Raw genomic sequence first — 23,931 nt, 5'->3', positions numbered from 1 at the left:
ATCTATTGTGTGTACAATATCTACGAACGATCGTGTCGTTACCTCTATGTGCAGGATCGGTGCTATACGATCGTTCGTGTATATCGTGCAGGGACGTTCGTCGTTCGTTTTCCAACGATAATAATTGGAAGTGTGTACATAGCTTTAGTATACATAGACTGATTTACACTTCTGATTGAACATTGATCCATCAATATAATTGGATCTGATCATAATTGGCCATTAGATGTGTTGGTACATATTGATTAAAATACATAAGTCCTTCTGTGTCGCGATCTGTATCTGTCTCCCATTTGTAACCCCTCGTTAATGTACAGCGCTGCGTAATATGTTGGCGCCAAATAAATACTGTTTAATAATAACAATGCCATTTATATAAACAATTGAACAGATTTGATTTGGAGCTCCCATCTGTCATGTGCTTCACCCCATCCCCACCCATAGACTCTGAACTTCCAATTAAGCAACAATGATCAGAAAGTCAATCAGATCGATCGGAGGGTGTGGGGAAAAACGTTAAAAACTCTTCTACAGCAATCTTCCGAATTCCTAGAGCTGGGTGGATATAATTGGGGGAGGGCAGAGCTGTTCAAAGTCTGGAAATATTTTTGGACAGTTTGTTTACCTGGTAATACAATACACCTGGGCAGGTGAACTCCGGTATGTGAGCGTCACATGTCATGGTTTGCAAAGACGACCGATAACAACTCATATGACTCCGAATCATGTGATCCTGCTCAGGCAACAAACAATCTTGTGGCGTCCTAGCCTGACACAGCAGAATGTTGCTAGAATAAAACATTACACAAGAAATGTTACAAGGAATGTGTCACCATAAAGATGGCCAGACGTGCAGTGGTTTAATATCTGGATAAAGTAATATTTTCACTTCCTTAGTCTGGATTCATGATCTGCTTTCTCAGCCTTTTTACCCCAAGATTTCCATTTCCAGAGAACCCCTAATAAAATTAATTACTTTGGTGTTGGTGGGAACAATGGCTTGATAAGGTAACAATCAGGAAAGATTGCCCTTTACAATGTTCATCAAAATGCCACCCTTCAGCTGGAAGATCACCGGTGTCATCCTATAGGTTCTGGGGTTGAACCCAAAACTACGCCGGTACCATCAGATGGGAGGTCAAAGCTTGAGGAACCCCTAACAGTGACTGGAGCAGTATTTATCAATCAGGGTTCCTCCAGAGATTGTTAGGGGTTCCATGAGCAATTTGAAGCTCCCAGGTCAGTTACCACTGACGCCAATGATCCTTTTGGCTATCCGTAAGGGTGACATTCTTCCCGATGGCCAGCTATGTAAAGCTACATACACACGTCCAATGGTTCTCGCCCAATAATTGGCACAGGGACGATATCGGGCGTGTGTACAGCGTCCATCGTCCGAACGACAGTCCTGGCGGATCCACAGAGGATGGACGGCGAACGATCGTAATGCTCCGTTGTTCTCCCTCTCCATAGAGCAGAACGATGCTGTATGCACCAAGCTGGTTCAGTCTTTTGTCGTTGGAAAGAATTGCGAAAGATCCTTTCCAACGACAATAATTGCAGGTGTGAATGCGGCTTGAGAGACATTCTTCCTACTAATGATATACTGGGAGCTGTGGATATATTAATATAACAGGGGTTCCCTAAAGACATGAAAGTTTTTTCAAGGGTTCCACCATGTTAAAAAGATTGAGAAAGGCTCCCTGGTGACTATGGGGAGCACCCTGTGTGAATTGGGGAATATCTGTACAATATGAGCTAAAATGGCCCTTTGATGGTCCCAGCACAGACCTAGAACAGAAAGGGGAAAGTTTGGAGGTTCTTTTTGTGAAATAAGAGCTAGGCATTGTATGTACAGAACACATCTGTGTTAGTAAGGCAGTTGGACACACAATTGTGCTCAATTTACAAAGCTGTTTTTGTCTTGTTTGCCTCATACTCCTTATCTCTCTCATGCCTTGGCTCTCAAGGTGCAATGCACTTTGTTTACCCTTCTCTGTGCAAAGTGCTTTTTTATCACTATTGCTCCTCTTTCAAAACAGGTGGTGTATTTTATGGGCCAAAACTATTTACAAAAAGTACCACACAGGTTATTAATTGTTCACCTGTCCTCCAACCTCATTCTTTGCTTGATGGATTCAGGTCAGGGTAGGAGGTGACATTGATCAGGCAAAGGCTATGTACATACGTGCAATAATTGTCGTTGCATAAGATCTTTCACGATCCTCTCCAACGACTAATGACTGCACGATGCATCCATCGCCCGTGGATCCACCAGGACAGTCGCTCAAGCAATGGATGATGAGCGCTGTACACACATATAAATAACGGCCCTGAGCTGATTATCGGATGAGAACAATTGTGTGTAGCTAGCCAAAGAACCAGAATTCCCAGTCAATGTTATACTGATCAAACTGTGGTCCACCATAGCCCCATTAAAATGAATTGTTAGGTCTAATCCATGATTGAATATATTAGACTTATCGCCCATTGTTTGGCCAGCATTACACCATGGCACAGTGGTAATTTCATAGCGGCTACAGAATTTTGCTTTTTAGCATTGTTTCCTGGACAAAAGCAAATAAATTTAAATGTCTGAATCACTGAAATTCCAAGTGATTTGTAGCTTTATCACTGACCAATTGACATTTTGCACCCTATGGTTCCAGTGACAATCACCAGCCTCCTTGTTTTGCAAAAGCTGCTAATGAACAAAGCATACTGGCAAATTTTATATCCATAGGCATAGGTCCCAGAAATGGGAAGAGAGATTTGTAGTTGCTAGTATAGCCTGGACCTAATGGCTATTTTAGCTCGGTGGCTGTGAGGTGGTGCAGTTGGTGCTTTGGAAGTTGGGCCACATACTGGACACAGGCAGTGTCTGGCCCCATGGAAATCTGCAAGGCTGACAATTGGCCATGTGTTCACCATAAGAATGACATTTGGCTCAGATTGGTGATAAGTGTGGACTTCAATAGCAGTCTACAGAGAAAATAAGGATGCAGAGTTTTGTGGTGGTGTTAGTGATTTAGGAGAAAATAAGATTTTCAATAATAAAAGTTCAGCTTTAGCTTCTACAATGTTTCCAACTTTCTTCCTTTTACATAAATTGTTCCATAACATCATTACTCTTTTTCTCCCAGGTGCACAATGGAGAAGCTTGTGATTCTGTTGGCCATCCTCCCATGTGTGTTCATGAAAACCCTCTCCAAGCCTCCAGAAGACAGCGAGCCCTCTCTACGCTTTGCAGTGATCGGTGACTGGGGTGGCTCCCACCTCCCTCCATACTACACCGAGCAGGAGACTATGGTTGCAGCTCAGCTAGGCAAGACCGTGGCGGACTGGGGAGCCGACTTCATCCTATCTGTTGGAGACAATTTCTACGATGATGGAGTGCAGGATGTCACAGACTTCAGGTTTAAGGTAAATGTAATTGTGGTGGCCAGGTGTTCTGTTCTATGGGGGGGATTGTGACCCAGTAGCTGGGTTTTGTTATTTCCAACTACACAAATGGGAAATCCTCCATTTTCCTGATTTAATTCCATATTTAAAATGCCTTTTGACAAATTAGGTTCTGTTCCTACAAAAGTGTTGCATGCACTGAGAGTTGCATTGTTTTGTTTGCAGTTCATAATTCCCTATTCTTCGTCTTACAGGCAACGTATGAGTCGGTGTTTAATGCAGATTCCCTGCGCGACGTGCCCTGGTACGTCATTGCTGGAAACCACGACCACTATGGGAACGTCTCGGCTCAAGTGGCATACTCCAACGTATCTTCCCGATGGTAATTCTCAATTTACCATTTAGTTTTTGGGTGGAAGTCAGATCAAAACCTTGAAATATAAGGATGACGATCTTGTAGACTGTGGTGGTAATATTTTTACAGTTGTCACTTTTTAAGCTCTCTGTGTAGTAACTGTCCTAATCTTAACGTGTAGTGCAGGGGTTTTAAACTCTGGCCCGAGGGCCAAATCTGGCCTCGATGTCATTTTTCTTTGGCCCCCAAAGGAATCCTAAATGAATGAACTGCAGCTGGCCCGCCACTGCATTGAAATAGTGCTGCTACTACAAATTCTGGCATCACTCGCGTCTATAGACCAGCAGGCTCTCAGCCTATGCGTGGCCCAGAATTGGACTGTTTTAGAGATGCAAGTAATGCCGGGAATTGTAGTAGTGGCGCTATGTCAATGAAGAGGGAGTTCCAGCAGCGGGCCACTCATAAGATTTAGCCCACCTCAATTTTTTCAATAAATTTCAAGGTTGGCCCGCGACTTTGTCAAAGTTTTTAATTTTGGCCCTCTGTGTATTTGAATTTGACACCCCTGGTGTAGTGGATGTGCAGTGCTATCTGCTGGTGAAGTCTGGTATGACAGGCTGGCTATTTCATATGCACAGTACTGAAAAGGGAGTGGTCCAACAGAAAAAGGGGACCTAGTACTTCCTGTACAGAAGCTGCAATAATTGTACTATTCTTGTTCAGTAATTTAGCTTCCCCAAGGAGGAAGGAAACACTAAAATCAAATGGGCTAATTTTCTTTTTGTTTCTACACAGGAAATTCCCAGATTTGTACTACGACCTGTCGTTCAAGATTCCAACCACCAACGTGTCGGTGCGCCTTATTCTCCTGGACACGATTGTTTTGTGTGGCAACTCTGATGACTCCAATGGAGGTCAACCACTAGGTGCCTCAAACCCAAAGTCAGCCAATGATCAGCTAGAATGGCTAACCCAGAAATTGGAGAGTGCCAAGGAACAATACTTACTGGTGGCGGGGCATTATCCGGTGTGGTCAATTGCCGAACATGGCCCCACACTCTGCCTCCTGCAACACGTAGAGCCACTGCTTAGGAAGTACGGAGTGACAGCTTATCTGAGTGGACATGACCATAACATGCAGGTACGTGCCAAATATTTCTTATAGAATAGTGTTGCCTGATCCTTTTAATGTGAGGAAACTCCTTAAAATAACTTTCAGGTCTTTCGATAATTACCATTTCCTCAGAACATTAGTGCGGTGGTCAGTAGGAAAAATGCCAGTGGGAGAGGAGAGCGAGACTCACAAATGGAACCCCTAGCAATCTCTGTAGGAACCTTGCCTTAGAAAATACAACTTTTGCTATTGTGACTGCTGTACTCCTTTGCTAATTGGCAGAATGAGTCTCTGTTTTAATATGCATTGAAATGAGCAATGCATTGGGATTCAAATGGCTTTATGTGAAAATGCAGCCGGACTGATGGGTAGAAATGTATAAATGCAGCCCTAGGCATTCTTAAGGACTCAGATGTCAAGATTTTACATTACAAAATGTATTGGTCATTTGCTCTTCATCTTAAAGCTGTGCTTGGATGAATTGGCATCTTACATTCCCATGGAATAATGAGAACCAAATTAGGTCCAGCTTTTATTGAATCCTTCTGACAAATTTGTTAAAATGAACCTCAATTGATTGAAAACCTTTGCCATTCTAACCACAAATCACCATATCTATATTTTTCCCTTTTTCCTCTAGTATCTGCAAGATGACAGCAGTATTGGATATATCCTGAGTGGGGCTGGAAACTTCATGGAAAATTCCCACAAACACAAGGAAGAGGTTCCTGATGGCTACTTGCGTTTTTTCCAGGGTCATCAGGATACCATGGGAGCCTTTGCCTACATGAAAGCTACTGCTAAAGAACTCAGTGTAACCTACATACAGTCTGGAGGCAAAAGTCTCTTCCAAACCACCCTCTATCCACGATGGCAGTAATCTGAATGCTGCAGAGGAACCTTGTTTACATGACGGGCATTACATTTGGATCAAAGGCTTCTGTGTATCCGTACGGCCGCAGAATGATGTACTTGGAGTCCATTCCTTTGAATATTGCCTCAGTTTTATTTTAAGAAAAATCATAGACTGTTTTACGGTAGCAAATTTGAGTGCCAAAAACAAGAACAGATCATGTTCTTAAAGCTTTTATGTGTTTTTTTTTTTTTTTTTTTTGATGTTTGTATTGTGTTTTACAGTTTAACTTCAATGGGAATTTTCATATGTACTGAAAGTGGAAGGAAAATCTGAGCAGGTTGGAGACCTTGGGTCTGATATTATAGCTGTCCAAGAAGAAGAGAAGATGGACGATCATCTTGGAGGATCTAGCAAACCTGGAATGCATCTGGCGCAGGGCTGGAAATTATGGCCAACTAAGAGCAATAGATTCGATACCAGGTTTGCTGAATCACCCAGGTTCCCCATGATGGTCTATCTTCTCCTGTCTTGTAGAACTTTAATATAGACTCAGTGGGTTTAATATAACACACACAGTTTAGCTGAACCTAGCATAGTTCAGTTGGGAAAAATGAAGTTGCTTTTTAGGAGTACTCAACCCATGCTTGTGATCATGGAGTAGATCCCAACTTCATTTTGTAGCATCCTTTTTTGTAGTTGTGAACCCAGCCATTAAAATCCCTTACAACCATTGAGCATGTTTAATATATGTTTTAAATTTGCAACATTTATTTACTATACTTATAGCTTGTTCAGGGTTATAGGGTGGCAACACTCTATTGTACTCTTATTTCAATATTTCTATTGTACTCTTCCTTGGTCGCCCTGTTACATGGGCTTTTAATGGAGTCTACAAGTGGCCATTCTAAATCATTATGCAAACATGGTCTACTATTGTCACCATTGGTTAACTGACCCTGGGAAATGCCATGCCAAAGGCACGTAGACCGGGATAGGCTGCAAAAGGCTTCATGAGATCATTAGCACTGAGATACAACAAAGAATAAAAAAATGGAAGAGAATTTTATTTTAAAAAAGTCTGTGGTTGATGACCTGTGATGAGCTGGCAAACTAATTGACAATCAGTTGGATCTTTTACATCTACTTGAAAAATGTGCAATCAATCCGCAGTGGCGGCCCTAGCATTTTCATTTTTTCGAGTTCCCTTTTAAATGCATAGATAATTTGTATTGCATGGGCATTCATTTTGGAAAATGAACTGATACCTAACAAAATCCTTGGTTGTCATACTTCACGATGTGCTGGGCATTATACCTCAAGTAGTAATAAAGTACGGCTTCATTTTTCACCTATAAATGTCTGCCTCTATTACATATAAAATCTCAAATATTAAGACTAAATTTAAATCAAATGTTTACTTTTCCCAAGTTCTATCTCAATTTTAGGACAATTTTTAAGACTGTTTACGTGGAAAATTTTTTTTTTTTCTAGTGTGTCTTTGCAAAGCAATAATGGCTATGTGTAATTGGTGTTTTATGTTTTCTTGTAATAAAATTTAAGATCTTAATGATTTGTTTAATTTTTTAATTAGCTTGTAATGTGTCTGTAAATTATCTGGTAGTTAGTAAGTTGTTTTGTTATTTTAAGCAAGATGGTAAGGATTTTAAGCACCTCAGACTTTTAAATATGATTGATGATCAGCTTTGTGTGCGGATAATATGCTGGGACTAGTTGGGGGCACATTTACACCTTTTATGTGGTGTGACACGGTTAGTCTACTTTAGGGTTTCCCAACAGGGGGGCCCCTGAGCAATTTGCACCTCCCAGGTCAGTTTACTGACACCAATGATCTTTTTGGCTGTAAAGGTGGCATTCTTCCCAATGTAAGAGGCACTCTTCCTACTGACCACCATGGTAATACACTGAGCTGTGGATATAATAATTATAGGAAAGGGTTCCCTGAAGACCTCAAAGATATTTAAATGGGGGTGCCCCTATGTTAAAAAGATAAGAAAACACTGATCTACTCAATCAAGGCAGAGTAATGCAGGTAGCCAATCCCACAGGCTTTCATACTTGCTTGCTTCACTTCTTACTGCTTAGAGCGAAGGTGGCAATATCATGGGCAGCCCTAGACGGGCAAAGTGACCCCTCATCCACTTTGAATAGTCCCCCAAAAAAAGGAGGTAAATTTTTAATGGGTATTGGTTAGCTTTTGCTGCAGTATACTTGCTGATTATGGCACATCCTTACCTTTTTGTAGTGGTCCTGCAGTGGGCATTCCCTGAACTCCTTTGGGTCTGTATTTTTTTCCACCATTGGATAGTCATTGGTGATGCATTGTTTTCCAGCACCTGGGTTGATATGCAACAGTGCATCGTGAAGTGTAGGCAAAACAAAAAGCCACCAATAGAAAATTGTTTTTGTTGTGTTCTGTGTCCTGCCAAAAGCTTCCTACCTCCTGGTGACTTTTTGTTGTTGTTCCATCTTTTCAACCTTTGCGCTTCATTATTTAAAACTTTTCCCCACCCAAAAATTGAAATGTTTTGAGCAGACTGATGCTTCAAAAGATTGCTGTGGGTTGATATCTCACTAATATATATCACTTAAAACTTTAGGATCCTGGTTTCTTCTGCCCCCCAACTCTTTGCAGCCTTTATGAAAAAAATCCCATTCTTAAAGAGGAACTAAACCCAAAAGTGCCTAAAAAATAAAAATCCTCACCTTCAATCCCGCAGGGCAGTCCGATCCATCTGGAGGTCTCCTCTGTCGGGTCCTGCATCCGTCCGCGAGCTGGCGCACTGCCATCTTCGCTTCTTCTTCCTCTTCCTGGGTCACCCAAACCAGGCACGAGATAGGGTGACGTAGAATGTAAAAAAAAAAAAAACTTGCCGATCTTACTGCGCATGTCTGAGATCAGCAATTTTTTTTTTTTTAATGAAAAGGCTCCTTTTGCGCGTACCTGAGATGCTCAGGTATGTGCAGAAGGAGTACCCAAGAGCCTCTCGGGATGCCTGGCATAGGTATCCCAGAAGGCTTTGCACTCCTATTTATTCTCGATCGCCTAGGTAAGAGGTCAGCAAATATTTTTGGCTACTAGGCCATTTCGGGGGTAGGCAGGAGCACACTAGGCTGGACTCTCTCTCGAGTCCTGCCCTAATGGCTCTGCCCCCCACCAGGAACGCCCCCTGAAGGGAAATCCATCCCCTCCGCAATTCATACAGAGGAGAGGGAATGTTCCCTATTTACCCCGAAGGCGAAAATAGGGAAGGGAGCCACAACACAGAGGCTCAAGAGCCGCATGCACCTCTGGAGATCCGCCGGCTCTGGCTCCGGTAGTTTGTTCCGGCTCCGCCGCGGGTTGGAATTAGGCTGGATCGGCAAGGGGGCGTTAGGCCGGAACAACCTACCCACTAGGCTGTATCTGGCCCAAAGGCCGGAGTTTGCCTGCCTCTTGCCTAGGTTATCTACCCTTTTATGTAAAGTTTAGGTACACTTTAACTATGGATTATTTTTTATCTCACAGTACGACAAAAGATGTCAGAATCTCACGTGATGGTAGCAGAACCAGACATTTTCAGTACTTGAGTTTGCAGGTAACCATGGAATAAATCGGCATGTTTCAGAGCACCCACTTATACCCTAAAGTTCACAAAGTTATAACAAATGTCATCATGACCTTATTTACAGCTCTCTTACTAAAAACAATGTTGCTACAAACATAGTCACGGGGCTGCAAATAACAATTCATGGCAAATGCCAGGGAACTGAACCTTTTGTCGGGTCGGGTCATGCTGGCTTTTCGCCTGGGGCAGAGTGTAAAAGTGCAGCTTCTGCATTTTCTGTTGTAAACCTCACAGGGGAAAGGTTGCAGAATCTCTGCTGTTGGGGAAAAAGCAGGAATGTGACGGCAACCTGCTGATTCAGACTGAGACACGGTAATACCACAAGCTGTGTATGAGCAATGTTGTTGTCAGTGACCATTATATATGTGACCTAACCTTAGTCTATGGAATAAGCCTGTATATGTAACTCTGCATGGTTATACCTGATAGAAGACATTTTATTCATTTTTTAATATAAATATGTGTTTAAATGTTAGCCAATTTTACAAGCAGACCAAGCTGGGATATGTTTATTTTCCTAGTAATTGAACTTGATGGACCTATGTGTCTTTTTCAAACCTGACTATATTACATAACACCGTAGTGGTGCTCACAATGATCAGATTTTATTTGAATGCTTTAAATCTTTTTTTTTTTTTTTCTCAAAATTTGAAATCCAGAATTTTTTTTCCCACAAGTCCTTTCTAATGTGTTTCCCTACATCTTGGAGAATAAAGCTGGGTACATACTGCAATAATTGTCGTTGGAAAGGATCTTTCACGATCCTTTCCAACAACTAAGGACTGCACGATGCATGAACAAGCTCTTTACATACAGCACCATTCTGCTCTATGGAGAGGGTGCGCTCTACCCCTTCGCCTCCATTACGATCGTTCAGCGTCCGTGGATCCGCTAGGACGGTCGTTCAAATGGCGGGCGCTGTACACACACCAGATCTTGTCTGATATCGGCCCTGAGCCGATTATCGGACGAGAAGCATTGCAAGTGTGTACGTAGCCTTACAGTCCCCATGATTACTTAAGATGTAATGAGCATTGACAGGGGAGTTCTCTTCTTCCTAGTCAGACTTTGGAGAGCCTGCTAACTGTTTCTTGTGGGAAGGCCAAGTGCTTTGCTGATTGGACCCACCTACAACAGGCAGCACGATGTAGAGATGTCAGTGCTGCTCCTTAAATTACCAGGTGGAGGAAACACCACCAGTAGCTCCTTAGGAAGACTGACTGCAAATGGTAGCACAAAACCTAGATGACACTGCACAGCTACTGATAACACTGCATCACCAGGTTGGCCCATCCAGCAAAGCACCTGGTCTTGACCCTACTACAAGAACTGATTAGCAGCTTATGTAAATAGCTTGCATGGAAGGGGAGTCTAGACACATGACCTGTCTCTATTTCCGCCCTTTGCTCTAATCATGGAGCTCTTCCTGCCGTGTTAAGAAGAGAGATGCCTGTGGGACACCATAGCCTATATTTAATGAAAGGGCTGTGCTGCTAGTTTGCAGTATGCAATAGAGAGCTATCTGGTGTCCATTCCAAATGTGCCCCTAAGTAATGACCAGCAGGAGAGAAGCTCCTTTAACAATGTGTTTGTATTATGTATAGGGTGCTATACGTAGCAAATACCGTCACCAAAATTCTGATCCTTCTCTTAATTTATAGGGTGAAACACTTTTTAGGATACCAGAAAAAATGTTAAATCTTGCTAAATGACATATGGACCACCTTGAAAAAGATGGCGGTTTCACCTACAACCTTAAAGTAGACTTGTCATTTCCCAGCCAACTTGTGTAAAAGTGCTGTGCATATGTGTCCCTTACCCAGGGATAACAATTGCTGGGCCCCTCAGTACCCTGCTTCTTTCAGATTCCTACACCCATCATATGGGCTCTGAGGGCCACAGATGTTATAACTCCCACACATATGAGCAGGACTTTCAATGAGCGGCTTTCCATGTATGGCTTTCTCCCCGTATGATTATCAAACAGCAAACATCAATGACATGAAAACCATGTAAAACTTTTTTTTTAAATAATTTATTTTCTTAATTGAAGTATTATGTTTACCAAATACTACTTTAACCTCCTTGCAGTTAAGCCTGACCTTCGCTCGGGCAAAAAAAAATTGCAAGGATGGTTAAGCCCGAGATTTTTCACTTACCTGGTCCCCCTGTGCTCATCCAGCGTCGTCCTCCATCGGTCATCGTCCGCCGATCTCTCCAGCGTCGGGTGCCTTCGTCGGGTGCCAGCGGGACAGGTAAGAAGCCGGCCGGCATCTTGTGTTCCGCCGGCCGGCATCCTGTGATCCGCCGGGCCAGCGGATCACAAGATGCCAGCCGGCTTCTTACCTGGTCCCGCTGATCGTCCGACGTCCTGCTCGTTCCAGCGCCGGATGATCTCTGCAGGGAGAAGCCGTCCGGCGGAGAAAAAAAAAACCGGACGGCTTCTCCCTGCGTGCGTGATGACGTCGGCGCGTGTGCGGGAAATTCAAACTGAAACTCATTCAAACATTTTGTATTGGATTCAATACAAACTCCTGTATTCAATCCAATACAAAATAATTCAAATAATTACAAAGTATATACCTGGTAAATTCAAACTGTCATTTTGTATTGGATTGGATACAAACTTGCGTATCCAATCCAATACAAAAAATAAAAAAAAAATAAAAGTAAATAACTTGGAAATTCAAATTTATATTTTGTATTTGATTGGATACAAACTTGAGTATCCAATCCAATACAAAATAATTCAAATAATTACAAAGTATATACCTGGTAAATTCAAACACTCATTTTGTATTGGATTGGATACAAACTCCAGCATCCAATCCAATACAAAAAAATAAAAAAAAATAAAATAAAAGTAAATAACTTGGAAATTCAAATTCTTATTTTGTATTGGATTGGATACAAACTCCCGTATCCAATCAAATACAACATAATTCAAAACAAACTCCAATAAATACACAATCAAAGTTTTAAAAATTGCCACACTAGGGAGGTGTTTTAGAATAATATAGTACTTTACAATATACAGAGTTACTGCTTTTTCAGTATTTATGATTTGTTTACATTGCTGATTTTTGTGTTTTTCCTTTAATTTTATTAAAAGTATTTTTTTTTTTTTACATGATTGTGTGTTTCAAACATTTTTTATATTCATATTATCTACTAGAACCCCTGTTCGGACATATTAAAAATTATAAATTTAAAAAAAAATTTCATGAAAAACAGTGGATCACTTTTGGTACAGAAATCTAGACCTCAGTGTAACGCTTAGGTGGTTAAATAATTGTATTTAATATTTATTATTATTTCTGTGAACGCTGTTGGTGCTTCTATCAGCAGCTTCTAATATGCTTGTTACAATGTTGATTTTAGCAAATGCAAATCTCCAGGTAGGGACATTAGATTGTTAGCTCCTTTGAGGGACAGCTAGTGACATGACTATGTACAGGGCTGTGTAATAAGATGGCGCTATATAAGTACTGTGTAGTAGTATTATTAATAATAATAGTACAAATGCACAGATATGTAACTGTATGCTTGATCTGTGGTGTGACTATTATGAAGCCATAGGATGACATGAGAGCTGTCGTGCTTTGTATACAAATCACACACGTGCTTCCCTCCCAAGCCTCGCGCGCCACATCTTCCATAGCAACCAACAACGCGAGTATTTTACAACCCAACCAATCGGCGCTTGCCCCACATCCCCTCTCTACAGATCACACCCACCCCTTTTCATGATTGGCGTCTATGAACAACCAATGACGCTTGTCTTTATTTCTGTCCAATCACAAACCAGAAGGGGGTGGGATTAGCGGAAACAGGAAGTGTACGTGAAGGGGTATTTCCGGTTACAGAGTTGTAAGCAGCTTGGCGAGGAAGAGAGAGTCCGGCGGGAAAAAAGAGGTAAATAATGCCCGATGTGTCTGTGCTGGTTCTGCGGTGTCCTCTTAGCCTCCATAGTCAGTGTTGGATGAGTATAGAGGGACTGTGTGCAGACACTCGCTGGGCCTTATCTATTCCCAGCAGCTGGAAGGCAGAATGTCTGTGTTGCCCATAGCAACCACCTACTACAGCACAGGCCTCATGTTATTAATCTGTATATATAGGCCATGGTATTACCTGGATCATTTGTTATCCGTCTCCTCTAATTATATTTATAGTGTTATTGTATTTTAAGTTTTGTCAAAGTTAATTCTTCATTATTTGATGTGTTAAAGAGAATGAGGCCTGAGTATTTCCTGTTACTGATTTACCTCCACAAATGAAAGTTTTCTGGCTCTTACTCAACCAATGGCGTCAGGAGTTCTGACTTCCCTTGCTGCATGCTTGGTCCTAGGCAGTGAAGGCAGCCTCCGATTATGTCTAGTGATGGCAGCCTACATATCGCTATCATCACCCCTAATAATGGCCACAGTGGCTGCTTGTTTACATCTGCCAGGCCTCTTCATCGTATCTGTGCAGCTTTGTAGACTTGTAGAGTGCCTCATACATCTCCAGAGGCATACAAGTCTATGGGTGGGTCAATGAAGAGGTGTTTGGTTCACAAAGGTGATTATAGCTTGGCTATCTCTCCCTATAGCTAGGGAGTATTTTAGGAGATGTATGATGGGAGGTGAAGCACTTAATAAATCAGAACTAAGCTTAAGAGGATATAAACTCAAACCTGCCCAAATAAAAGGAAAAATACACTGACCTTAAATCCCACAGAGCAGTCAATCGGTCCCGAGGTGTCTTCCATCGGGTCCCGCGTCGTCCCGGCATCCATCGTCTCCTCTTCTTCTGGGTCCTTGTTTCTACGTCACCCGACCCAGGGGTGAGATTGGCTGATGTAGGTTGGAAAAAACTTGCCGATCTACACTGCACATGTGTGAAATCAGCAATTTTTTCCCTTTTGACAAAAGGGCTTCTTGCTACATGCTCGGGCATCTGCAGAAGGAGCGCCCAAGAGCCTTGCGGGGTGTGTGACGTAGGTATCCCGGGAGGCTTTGCACCCACATTCATTCTTGACCGCCTAGGCCATTAAGAATTAGGGGGAGGTGCTGCACCCTTAAAAAAAAAAAAAAAAAAGACAATTTTTACTTTACATAAAAAAAAAATGGTTGTTTACCCTTTTATGTAAAGTGAAAATTCTGAGTTTAGGTATGCTTTAATTGGAACCCTATTTAATGAAAAGTGCTTTGTAATATGTTGGCACTACATAAATCCTCTTTAATAATATAACTAAAGTTTCCATGATCAGGCCGGTCATTATTGCAGAAAGGGACAGGCGGTGTCTCTGCTGCAATGATGTGTCTTACCTGCCTGATCACTCTGGGTTTCAGGTGTCAGAGATGAGCAGTATAGGTTGCCAAGTAAATCCCAGCTTCCTTTGTGTGTGACAGGGCGCAGTCATCCCGGCACGGCCAATCAGAATAGTGAAAATCATCTGAAGGAGGAAAAAGAGAAGGCTCACAGGTAGACCAGTCTAGTGGATTCTTTATTGCATTAAGGTCAGGTCTCTTCTGTAATAATACAAACTTACCCTCCTGTGTGCAATCCTCTCTGTAATATTCAATATGAAGGTCAGTGTGTGATCCTGTCACAGCCGACTGCCAGGAGAAAATGAACTTCTGTACACCTGCGCAGAAGTTGTTTTATTCCATTCTGGCCATTAATAGTGTACTTAAATTCAGACTTTTCACTTTAAATAACAGGGTTTGTAACCCTTTTATTTAAAGTAAAAATTCTGTTATTTTGTGTTTTTTTTTTTTAAATGCAACACCCTTTTTTTTTTTTTTTTTAAAGGGGGGGGGGTGCAGCACTGCCCCCAGAATGAATGACAGCGCTGCTGAGCCTCCCGGGATACCTACGTCACGCATCCTGGGAGGCTCTTGGGTGCTCCTTATGAGCATCTTGGGGATGCGCAGAAGAAGCTTGTTCATCAAAAGGGAAATTTCTTTGCAGATGATCCTTAACCCATAGGAAGATCAGGTGAAGATATCACGGCTGTAGTGAGGAGAGGTGAATTTAGTTAATTAAGTAATTCTGCGCAGGTAGGTACATTTTTGTTTTATTGCAGAAGACATACCCTGTCCCTTCTGCAACAAACCTGCCTGCTCACACTTTTTTCATCCTTAAAGTACACTTGTTTCTGTGGTATTCACATGAGCATCCCCATCCTATCACAGCGTGTGGTGCGTTTACACTGTACAGAACCATTAGGCAGTGTGATTTTGCAGCTTTGTTTTGCTGTTTGTTTTTAGATGTCACTGTCAGACTCTTTTTTTAAATGTGCTGCTCAGTAAGTTGTTACATAGTGGGCCATTGTCTTAATCTGGGACCAAGTAAACTTTTAGGAACATATTAATGGGCAGAAAATAACTTTCGTATATTATGGTACAGATCACTAGTTGTGTAGTTGCTCCCCCAGCCACCCATCCTAAGATTATACCAATCATACCTGTCCTAGGCTGAATCCACTGTGTCAGCCTTCAGCTGGGTGTGCTGTGTACATCCTGCCAGGTTGGTGGGTGAAATGGGAGAGCTGAAGGTGGCACACTGCTGTAAGGAGGGTACTTGGTATATCCACACTCGTATGACATTAGGGGAAAGGAAGCACTAAAGCTTTGCCCTCTCGGTTACTGTTTTTGTTACTGGAATTGCAATACTAGAAAAGTAGACACTGCCTCCGCTCCCCAAGTTGATGGTACCCAGGAGCATTGTCTGCCTGTGCATCTTCCTTCTCCCTTATCCCTCTTTGGATATCTTTATTTGTTGTGCCGGGTTTCACTGGCAACAAAAGCTGAGCTGCTCATGCTCAGCTCTGCTAAATATAATAGCTGGGTGGGGAACAGGTAGGTAAGAACTGATATTGCAGAAGAGACATCATCTCTCCCTTTCTGCAATAATAATACCCTTACCTGACTAATAATAACCTTTCATTGCACTCATCTTGTCCTTACTTAGAAGTTCAGGAGCTGCCATCTTTACCCAATCATCTTCCTGGAATCGCGTCTTCAGTTATGTTGATTGGCTGGACTAGGTTAACAATGTTCGTAAGGGGGTTCATTCGATCCCAGCTTCTGGGATACCCAGCCAATCCCCACCATTGTTTTTTCAAAACACAGCAGGCAGGTGGGTATGGTTTGTTTGTTGCAGAAGGTACATCGCTGGTCTCTTTTCTGTAGTCCGCTTGCTTAGTTTCAAAGTGAAATTGTGGTTCTGCTTTAACAAAAGTGGACTTCAGTTTTCATTATAGATTTCCATAAAACACAGTGATGTATATACAGTTTGTGAAAGTGGGGTCTGGTACTTGTAAAAAGTCATAGTAGATTTATGTTGGAATTTGAAGTATAAAGGATGTAACTGCTGAGCTTAATTATAAATGATTATAATTTATGCATTTATTTTTTAGGAAAAAAAATGGGACGTAGAAAGTCGAAGAGAAAGCCTCCTCCTAAGAAGAAGTCTGGAATCCTTGAGACGCAGTTCACATGTCCCTTCTGTAACCACGAGAAGTCCTGTGATGTCAATATGTAAGATGCTATGTGTTTTGATGTTGCTGGTGATTGGTTGTGAATTTATTGATACAAAGTGATTGGTTGGGTTCAATTAATCCAGACTCAAAACAGCAAAACTGCCATGTTGGTTTGTAATTAAAAGATCATTATGCACTAAATCTTATATAATTTAATAATGCCTACCCTTAGTCAGAAGGTGGCAATTATTCCTAATACCCTTAGCACTCACATACTGAAGCAGTGTTCTCCCCAGAAATTTTTTTCAGCCGGGTGGTAGGAAGCTGTAGCCGGGTGGTAAAAAAGGGGGTGTGGCAAAACACGGCAAATTTAGTGCTCCCAGTTGTTTATGCCATGGGTATCCAGTAACCTGAAATTATTTAAATCTGGGGGCCTGAAATTGCAATAACTAGTATCTATGAGGGTCCCCTGTACACCCTGAAAATTACAGGTCATTGTGACATACAGCTTAGGAGATATGGAGGTTTGTATAGAGAGCTGTGAGGATGCAGAATGACATGGATACTTTATACACACTGGATACATTCACAGGCAAGAAATCCGAGCTCTGTGCTATGAGATGGGGGCGGGGCTGCCTGTGTCTCTTTCACATGAAGGCTGGAACTGTGTTCTCACCTCTCATCGGCAGCAATCCTCTGAACTGATGACACACAGCACAGAGCAGCTTCACTGAGATCCGGGCATCCCAGGATGAGAGCTTTCGAGAGCTGGGCGGGGTATTTAAATCAGCCGGGCGGAGCAACCGGCTAAAACCCTCTGGGGAGAACTATGCTGAAGTAAGAAGTAGTATTGTCTGCATCCCACAGCATCTGGGCAGAGAAAGCCAAATCCCTCAACCAAATCCAACCCGGTCAATACTCAAAGTACAGTTACATTTTTTCTGTTTTCTCAGATCAAAACCTAGTAAATGTCACTTTTCTAACTTATTTGTGTGTAAATTTCAAAATTCTGCATGCAGGACTTTCATAACAGGGGAATTGTGAAACTATAAAGAGAGTCTAAAGCTCTACCTGCTGATTAAAAGAGAAAAATACAGATTATTAACCTCTCTGGGGGTCCCAAGGGCTGTTTAAAAACCTTGTTCATATTTGGAGGCTTTTGCTAAACACATGGACTTGGGAGTCAGCTGGGAGTCAGCACTAAGCCCAGCAGCGAAATCACTCAGCTCATGGGCTCCTCGTTCTGCCATCTAATGCTCCATTGCATTACCTTTAGAAAAACACGATCGGGGTTTTCCTCAGCCCTTTATAGTTGGGTGCACCACCTGGCACTTTTTCAGTAACCACTCGAAAACAGCTGAGTTGGCTTACGATACGGAAGCATTGGACAGTTGGAGCATAATACAAAGGCGATGAAAAAGTGGCACATACCAAAGGGGGGTAAGCATTAGAAAGTTGGAACAACATGGGGGGGATAGAAAGTTGACGGCATTATAAATGGTCCTATGGCGACAAAAAAATTGTTACATGTTGCCCCACTCATGATTTTGATCATCTACCTACAGCTTCTCTCCACCCAGCTGAAAAAAATTCTGAGAACACAGAAACCATTCTGCGATGCCAATTAAGGTGTCACAACGCTTCCTGTCAGTCTGCAGATTGGGGCATAGCTGGTGCAGCTCTTCCTGCAGCCACAGATTTGGGCTGTGGTGACATATTAGCTAGGAGATTTAGTTGCTGTAGATCTGTATTGGGGCCTGGGTCAGGTGTATGTTGGCCAGAACCAAATACTCTGTAACGTGTAAAATGGGTATTAAAAATGAATTACAAGTATGAAACTTTTTTTTTTTACCTTAACCATTGAAATGGCTAAGAAAAATGTCTAAACTCTCATTTTCTTTTAAAAGTAACATGTTTATTATTTTAGAGGAAGGTTTAATATACTCTGTCTGCATGTCATTAACTAGATGTTTTTGTGTTCTTACAGGGACAGAGCGCGAAATACGGGGGTCATATCGTGTACCGTGTGCCTTGAGGAATTCCAGACCCCAATAACCTGTATCCTTTAAATATATCACCTTGCTTTCTTTGGTGCCAATCACCTGATGTAGCTTCTCTTATTTTGTGTATACTTCTAGCCCTCCCAGCAGTCTGGAGTTTGAAAATGTGATGGACCCAGTTATCTTTTTACTTCTCCCTAACTAAAGATTTTTTTTTCTAATGGCAATGCTGTTAAAATCCATATTTATTTTGTTAACACAGCACTACACAAAGTACTATTATTTCCTAAGCCTGCCTTGGTTGTGTTTGTCCTGCTTCCAGATCATTGGGGGTCAGAGGGACAATCTCATTTTTTAGAATATTATTATTATTATTATTATTAAACAGGATTTATATAGCACCAACATAATATGCAGTGCTGTACATTAAGTAGGGGTTGCAAATGACTATCACCTCCTTACACAGGTCCTTGGGTGACAGACAGATACAAAGATACAGGAGGGGAAGAGCTTAAAATCTAAGAGGTTGAGGAAATAGCACATAATAGGGGGAGTTATAAAATGTCTATGAATGTTAGAAACTATTTATTTAACTGTCTTTTGCATTGAAACTTCTTTCAACTTCCTGTCCCAGAAAGGAGAAGGAATCCCTCCAATGTGAAGTAAATCCTCTCTTAGACTGCTGCCTCTTTGACAAAAAACCCTGCTGTCCTGTAGTTTGTCATGGCTTTCTGTCCCAGTGACTTTTTCTTTTGTCTTTGAATTTGATAAGCGGGGGCATTCTATTACTAAAGTGCATCGGTAAGTTTTCCTGAAAAGTACTGGCAAGTGTAATTTTTAAAATTTTCTCTTCTGTATTAAAGCTTCAGATCTCACCCTAGACTTGAGATTTCATCATGTCCAATCATTTCTCCTTAACTCATAATCTCAGACCTTTCAGAACCAGTGGACGTGTACAGTGACTGGATCGACGCCTGCGAAGCTGCTAACCAGTAGCTGGCGGCCATCACTCAACCAATTTGCACCGGTCATCCTCTGTGTCTCACCTTCACTGTACCCAGCTTTATGAGGGGAGGTCCCCTTTAGGGTTAAAGCAGCAGGGACCTTTTTATTGAGATGATGATAGCCAGTTGCAGCCAGACACACGTCTGTTTAGATGAAAAGGTGCTTTTTTTTCTCTTTATTTCAGTGATAAATTTGAAAATGAATCTTAAATTTTATTTATATACTGACAGAGCCTGGAAATGTCAGAAACCTTCTTTTTTATCTTTAAAAAAATACAGTTCAGCTTTTCATCAAAGGCAAAAGTGTCTGGAGGCATTTTAGGACTATAGGAGGTGTGTATGTATAGTGAATTAACAATGACACCTTTGCACAGTAATTACAAGCTGAAAATTGATTTTTGTTTTGAAATTTTCTATGTTATGTTTTTGTTGGATAAAAAGCTCAAAACGATATAGCGTGGCATTGCAGTTCCTTTATTTTCTTACTAGCTGTGATGTCAGTAGCACAACTGTTGACTTAGAACTTTTCCTAATGTAAGAAGGGACCTCTGTTCTGGTTACTCATGGCAGCCAATCATATTCCCTTTTCCCATGCTGCAGTTGTAAGAATCAACCTGAGAATTTGGTAGCTTTAGGCACTAGCTTTAAGTACTATTATACCTTTATAGTGCATTATCACATACCTGTTGTCAAATTAAATCCTCCACTCCCCGAAATGTTTAAAAGGTTGCAAAAGGCATAAAATACTTGGCTGCAGGTTCTGCTGTTTGGAAGTATCACTGTATGTGGTAACATAAAATTTAGAGAAAAACAATTTAGAACAACCCCTCTGGGCCTTTTAAACATGGCAGAACCCTTGAAATAACTTTCAGTTTAACCCCTGCAATAATTACTATATTCACGGATCACAGTACATTAGTGTGGTGGTCAGTGGGAAGATTTGCTCTTAAATTGCTGGCTATTGGGAAGAATGTCACCCTTACAGATAGCCAAAAAGATCATTGGTGTCTCTTAAACTGACCTAAGGCACAAATAGTTCCCTGGTCTAGCAAACTCTGAAGGAACCCTAGGTTCCATAGAACCCTGGTTGAGAAACGCTGGGTTAGCGCGATCTTAGGGTCTTTGGTAGTAAGCTTTTCCAGCTCCCCAGTTTCACAAGGTCTTCATTAGATATAAGGTATTTGATATCATGACCGGCATCTATTGAGCAGTAGTTTCTTTAGAATAGCTAAGGGCTGTGCCAGTTTTGTTCGTTCTTCACCGCCAAACAAATATTTAACTCCACATTAGACTGTAGGTCTCACTTAAAACTGTAGAAAACTAGACTAGCCTAGCCACAGGGTGGCGCTTTACCTCATTTCGGATGCTACATTGAATTTCTGATTCCCTAAATTATTGGGCATATCATTTGTTCTATTAGACACGTTTAAAAGCAAGGATTTATTTGTGTTATTAAACCAATAACACTCGGTCATAAATAAAAGGGGTTCAGTGCACCTGGCTTCTGCATGAAATAGGGTTGCTTTAAATAGAAGGGAACAGGGATACCTTTGCTTGCCTTCCTGTATATTTTTTAAAAATATATTACCAGGCTTCTAGGATAGAGAAGGTTCTTCACTCTGCGATTGAAGTGGATTAATTATAACAGATAATCCAGTCTTTTGGCTGCTTCTGTGGGACTGTGATTAAAGAAGAGGAGCTCTGCCATAAAATGGGTCCCATTGCAACTGGACTAAATACGACTTTAAAGCAGAACTCCAGGCGTCAATTTAAAGTCTGCGCGGTTAAAAAAAAAGGAAAAATAGTTTTATTTTCACAATCCCCTGCACAGCTTTATACACTAGGTGCCAGGTTAAAAGAAACATAGCTGATCACAATATATCCATACTGCCCTTTGGTATTGTTGTAAGGAATACATACTGTCCATTTAAAATCTTTAGTTATTACTACCTCAAGTAGCAGATATTCCACAGCTTACCTTCGGTTAAAAAGGGTAACTTTACAAGGGATTTAAGGTCTGTTTTCCTTCCATGTTCAACTCGTGTGCAAGCAGATCTTGGAGTAAAATGAGTAAAAATGGCTTTAAAGCTGAATTCTGGGCTAAAAAAATATTGTGTATGTACAAGAGGCATGTATAGTATTACTTAATGAGGAACTAAGTCACATGTTGCGTGACTTGCCTGCCTCTGTTCCAATGCAAGGTGCCTGCATTTACCTTCTCCTTGTGATCTTTGGCCATCTCGATTGGCCAGGCTGGCATGATATAGCCCCCACGCAGTTACATGGGAGTTCATTTATTCCCAACGCGTGCAGAGGAAGCTGGGATTGTCGGGTGTGCATGCGCAGTTCAGCTTTTTTGCCAGAAATCCAGAGTGATGAGGCAGGTAAGAAAGATTATTGCAGAAGACACATTGCCTGACTGTTTCTGCAAATATGACCCTTCTGATCATGCAAACTTAAAAGTGCAACTTTAGTTTTGCTTTAAATCTTCGCATCCCTTATGTCCCCAGCCTGTGCAGCATTCTAGCATAATACAGTTCCCGTATGTTTCCTACGTTTAGGAGTTTCCTGTAACATGGACCAGTTGGTGCTGCTATCTCTTGTGTAGGGTGACTGGACGTTGTATCTACCCCATGTAATTTACCTCAACCAACTTGTATTGGGAGAACTGACTGGGCCCTCCCTCACCTATGCTCCCTGCACAGGCCAATCTGCTGATGTCACTTCAACTTTTGCAAGGTACTTTTTGGCTTTGGTGTACACAGATTGCATTCATATCCTTTGTAGATATTCAAGAAAAAAATATCAATGTTTGTGTCCAGAGTTCAGCTTTAAAAAATATCCACACAGAGCATCAGCACTGCCAGGTTAAATGCACAAGAAGCTTGTTAACTCCATGTATCTTTTGTACGTAGACATGTACGCATGTCTCTACACAACTGTACAAATTGTGTGCATCCAAGACTAGCTTGTAATAGTGCACCTACCAATACATAGTATGAAATATTATTACTGGAAAAATGCTTTCTGTTATCAATTTGATGTAAAAGTGTTCTTTTTTTTTATTAAAACAGAGACAGAGTGACACTAAACTGACTTTTTGAATTTTGTTAAAAGGCTTCTGGTCTTCATGTATGTCTGTTTGTGAATGTGATGGGGTGAGGTTGTAAATGGGATACATTGCTGAAAATTTTAGTTTTAAAGCCCAGCTGTGTGAGCTGTACCCCCTCATGACCATCCCATGTGTACATTTTTTTTTTGTTTTTATACCTCTTGCCAGATGACTGGTTTGTTCATTTCATGTGTAGCGTCTTCAAAACTTGTCCTCGGCGCCAGTGTCATCACTTAAGCATTTCTCTGCTTTAAAGCTGAACTCCCTAAAAGGAAAGTTTCTCAAATGCTTGTGTATTTGTAAACATAGAAAATCTTATCTGCTAGGTAATCTCAGTTGCCTGACGTAGGCAGCTAAGACATTGCCTTGCGGCACCATTACTTCGCACTCAATATATTCGATCCAGGTCTCTTATGGACAGCACCGCGGTTGTCACTGCCTCACGCCCCCTAAGAAAGCACAGGAATCACAGTTTAAGTTTGAATAATGACCAGAAAGGAAAAATGACTATGACACTGGGTCAAAGAACTCCTGCTATAATTACTAATCCACAACTAGCAGTACATTGGGGTGGTGGTCAGTGAGAATAACCGGATCTTGGCTTCTTGCATATTCCTGAATTTGAAGCTTCATTTTTGAGCATACAAAATCATGTGTTAAGCTTAAAAAATTTCTGGGTTGAAGTGGGAAGGGATTGTAGGTGGGTGCTGGCCCCTGTATTGTGACCAAACTCTTCAGTAATCACCTAAAAAACAAGTAGGTTGTGCGCCCAGCTAAAAGGGGCTGTTCCCATAGTGTGGTCAGCTTCTGTTTAATATATATTATAAATTTGTAGATGAGCCTGAATTGAGTTTTCTTTAAAGCAACTCTGCTATAAAAAAAACTGTCTTAAGCAAATGATTTTTGTCTTCTGAACAATCTTCAGCATCCAACACCCGCGTTGTTCCTTTCTGTGTGCTGGGGTTCCATACATTACCCCTGGCATAGGGTTTGG

The 23,931-nt window shown here is 41.5% G+C and overlaps 2 protein-coding genes across 4 annotated transcripts in view; both read left to right on the top strand.

The window, feature by feature from the left end:
- Positions 1-7,294, top strand: part of ACP5 (acid phosphatase 5, tartrate resistant) — an 11,683-nt gene extending 4,389 nt beyond the window's left edge. For both annotated transcript variants that reach the window (XM_072399540.1, XM_072399539.1), the window contains exons 2-5: positions 3,144-3,423; positions 3,657-3,784; positions 4,553-4,898; positions 5,512-7,294. In XM_072399540.1, coding sequence (XP_072255641.1) covers positions 3,151-3,423; positions 3,657-3,784; positions 4,553-4,898; positions 5,512-5,751 — 987 coding nt within the window. In that variant the 5' untranslated portion in view covers positions 3,144-3,150 and the 3' untranslated portion in view covers positions 5,752-7,294. The remainder of the gene's footprint in view (positions 1-3,143; positions 3,424-3,656; positions 3,785-4,552; positions 4,899-5,511) is intronic.
- A 2,343-nt stretch (positions 7,295-9,637) lies between these two features.
- Positions 9,638-22,917, top strand: ELOF1 (elongation factor 1). Of its 2 annotated transcripts, none has more exons than XM_072399538.1 (4): positions 9,638-9,665; positions 16,759-16,879; positions 18,809-18,879; positions 19,753-22,917. In XM_072399538.1, the coding sequence occupies exons 2-4, from the start codon at positions 16,767-16,769 to the stop codon at positions 19,815-19,817; spliced, it is 249 nt and encodes an 82-aa protein (XP_072255639.1). In that variant the 5' UTR covers positions 9,638-9,665; positions 16,759-16,766; the 3' UTR covers positions 19,818-22,917. The 2 variants fall into 2 exon arrangements, with proteins under 2 accessions (XP_072255639.1, XP_072255638.1); XM_072399537.1 differs by lacking the exon at positions 9,638-9,665 and adding an exon at positions 13,187-13,268.
- The last annotated feature ends 1,014 nt before the right edge of the window (positions 22,918-23,931 follow it).

Source organism: Pyxicephalus adspersus, chromosome 2, assembly GCF_032062135.1.
Source record: "Pyxicephalus adspersus chromosome 2, UCB_Pads_2.0, whole genome shotgun sequence".
Taxonomy (NCBI): domain Eukaryota; kingdom Metazoa; phylum Chordata; class Amphibia; order Anura; family Pyxicephalidae; genus Pyxicephalus; species Pyxicephalus adspersus.
This window is presented reverse-complemented; position numbering and strand designations above follow the sequence as displayed.